The sequence below is a fragment of the Temnothorax curvispinosus genome, unplaced genomic scaffold, assembly GCF_003070985.1.
Source record: "Temnothorax curvispinosus isolate PA1 unplaced genomic scaffold, ASM307098v1 QBEX01013572.1, whole genome shotgun sequence".
Lineage (NCBI taxonomy): Eukaryota > Metazoa > Arthropoda > Insecta > Hymenoptera > Formicidae > Temnothorax > Temnothorax curvispinosus.
This window is the reverse complement of record NW_020223352.1, coordinates 1-2,502: the sequence shown is the minus strand read 5'-3', so window position 1 is coordinate 2,502 and position 2,502 is coordinate 1. Positions and strand designations below refer to the sequence as shown.

Sequence of the window (2,502 nt, the reverse complement as noted above, 5' to 3'; positions counted from 1 at the left end):
GCCAACAAAGAAACATCATTGTAACATACGTACTGAATAAATTATATTGTAGGTATCATTTTCCTGGCATAGTTATATAAAGATATTCTCAAACACGCATTCAAGTCTCTGGATCAGGATTTTTCACATGTGATTTTCTGCAGGTCACTCTGCTATTTGGAATCGTGGCACTATTAAAATTATCGACAGTAGCACCAGACAGCGCAGGGTTAGTGGAAATGGTGAATGGATTGGCGTACGGTAAGTAAGACTCCTATTTCTCAACTCTCTCTTTCTAAAAAATTCAAAAAAAAATCCTAAAATAATTTATGAAGATTTATGTAATTATAATTTTATATTTTTATAAAATAATTATTAAAATTTAATTAGTTATATGATTCTATTTATTAAAATTAATTTATTTGGACAACAAATAATTTATATAGAAATATTTACAACTCGTGTTTTAATCATTTTTATATTAAACTAGATATTTATATATTAAATATTTGTTGGATAAGTAAGTTAAGTAAAGTATTTTTATTCTTTATCTTTGAGTATGATTCAGATTGGATTCCAACAGAAAGCAGCACTAGTGATCATTGATGACTAAATCTTTCTTCCTTTCACTCGACGAGAACAGTAACATACTGGATGTTACAACCACGCATTAACATATAGCTTAAATTAATTTATTTAACTATTTATTAATAAATATACACTTGTTTAATGTACAGTATGTACAATATTTATCTAGAATATAAATCAGAGTTGCTTTCTACAAAGTAATTGCTTTATAAATTATATAGCAAATTTATATAAAATTATTTATTTAAATCCCATCAGATTTACTTCAGACAGTTAGATCATTCTCCAGACATCAGTGATTAAGGAAACTGCTTTACATATCTCCGAGATTCTTTTGAATCACATATAACGTTGCGTGAAATTCTTTCGCAGAATAGTTATTTATAGAAGACATTAATTAAAGGACTTGTTTTGTCTTGTTCGTAAAAAATAAATGTTTACAGTTTATAACTAAAATCTGATGAATTCTACAAATATGTATAATTAATTTTTTACGCTACCACGAACATCAAATTACAATTCTAAAATTACAATTTGTGAAAATAATTTACATTTGTTATAAACATTTAATTTATTGTTCGGAAATTTTAAATGAAGACAAAACAGCGTGACATTATAATCAACATATCAAAGTTATTTACATGAAAGAATTATGCGCAAAGCTTTTAATTTATTTATTACTTGTTTTATTGTATTATTCTCAATTGCAACTGTTGTAAATACTATCTAATAGTTTTACTAATGTATCAATATAATGTATTCATTCAACAGGTGGGATTCCCTATGGAAGCGTAAGCGGCATGGTGGCCAAATATCCGAGATACGGATCCGGGATTAATGCTCAGCCTCAAGACAGACAATTCAACATTTTAAGCAACACTCAACGGCCAGTAATAATCACACCGAATTTTCGAGCGACTCGGCTGATGGGAATTTCACCTCGACCCGTGCAAATTTACAATCTACCCGGTGTCATCGCCCCCGGTATCGTCGGCACGATCAGTCAAATCGGTTATTAGTTTGCCGGATTGTTAGAGCGACCGCGCTATCAATCATCAGATGCATACATCAGTCAGTCGAACTTCTCTCTCTTCTCACGATGAAGCTCTTCAACGAGGAACGCATGTCAAACCACCCGCATCGCAAAGTTGTATCTTGCAACATACTATTATCTATTATCCATTATGATAAAAAGTAGAAACGATCGAATGAAGTATTATTAGTTCGTGGTTTTCGCTCAGTTAATTTATGCCGAAATTAAAGTTGCACGATGGCTCTCGCGTAATTTATCCGTAATTGTGTGTGGATATTCATTATTTAAGAATATATTCTTGTAAGTTTTAGTTGAAACTAAAACTTTGCGGTACAATATTTTAATACGTTATTTTATATTTGTATGCTACTACATTTATTACCATATTAAATTTATAATATCCGGTACTTATTTATATAAATACAAAGAAGGATGAAGTAATATTTTATAGATGCTAAAATCTGCAAGCATATATATAATCTTTTACTTATAAATTTGATAAAGCTTATTGAGTAATCAAAAGATGTGAAGATTATAATTTTATGATCCACCCTTACACCCTAGCACTCATCATCGAGGGTAAAAGGCGTTTAAGGAGAGAAAGTATAAATGACATCGGACACGATGTCTGTCCCTTAGTCGTCTCGAGTCGCACACACGATGCATTACGCGTCGCACGTGAGTATTCTTGCATGTAAAACCCGTCAGTCGTATAGGGAAAAGCAACAAAATTGCAATTTCGTAACGATCCGTGATAGCGCGATAAATCATCGTAAATAATAAAAATTCATCGTGTCAAGATTTGTGTAAAGTGTCAAGTTGCGGAATGTCTGTCGAAATGCATTTCTTGCTATCTGTATTTCTTTTTTATAATCGAGTAGGCAGGAATAATTCGTCGCACA

At 31.3% G+C, this 2,502-nt stretch overlaps 1 protein-coding gene across 1 annotated transcript; it reads left to right on the top strand.

Moving 5' to 3' along the window:
• Positions 1 to 147: 147 nt before the first annotated feature.
• LOC112463706 lies at positions 148 to 1,978 on the top strand. The gene is made up of 2 exons (XM_025030222.1): positions 148 to 240; positions 1,339 to 1,978. The coding sequence occupies exons 1-2, from the start codon at positions 219 to 221 to the stop codon at positions 1,584 to 1,586; spliced, it is 270 nt and encodes an 89-aa protein (XP_024885990.1). The 5' UTR covers positions 148 to 218; the 3' UTR covers positions 1,587 to 1,978.
• The last annotated feature ends 524 nt before the right edge of the window (positions 1,979 to 2,502 follow it).

Excerpts from the sequence above, each read along its gene's own strand:
- LOC112463706 (XM_025030222.1), top strand. The coding sequence starts at position 219 with ATGGTGAATGGATTGGCGTACG. Across the intron at positions 241-1,338 it reads GGTGAATGGATTGGCGTACG|GTGGGATTCCCTATGGAAGC; the intron begins GTAAGTAAGACT and ends TTCATTCAACAG.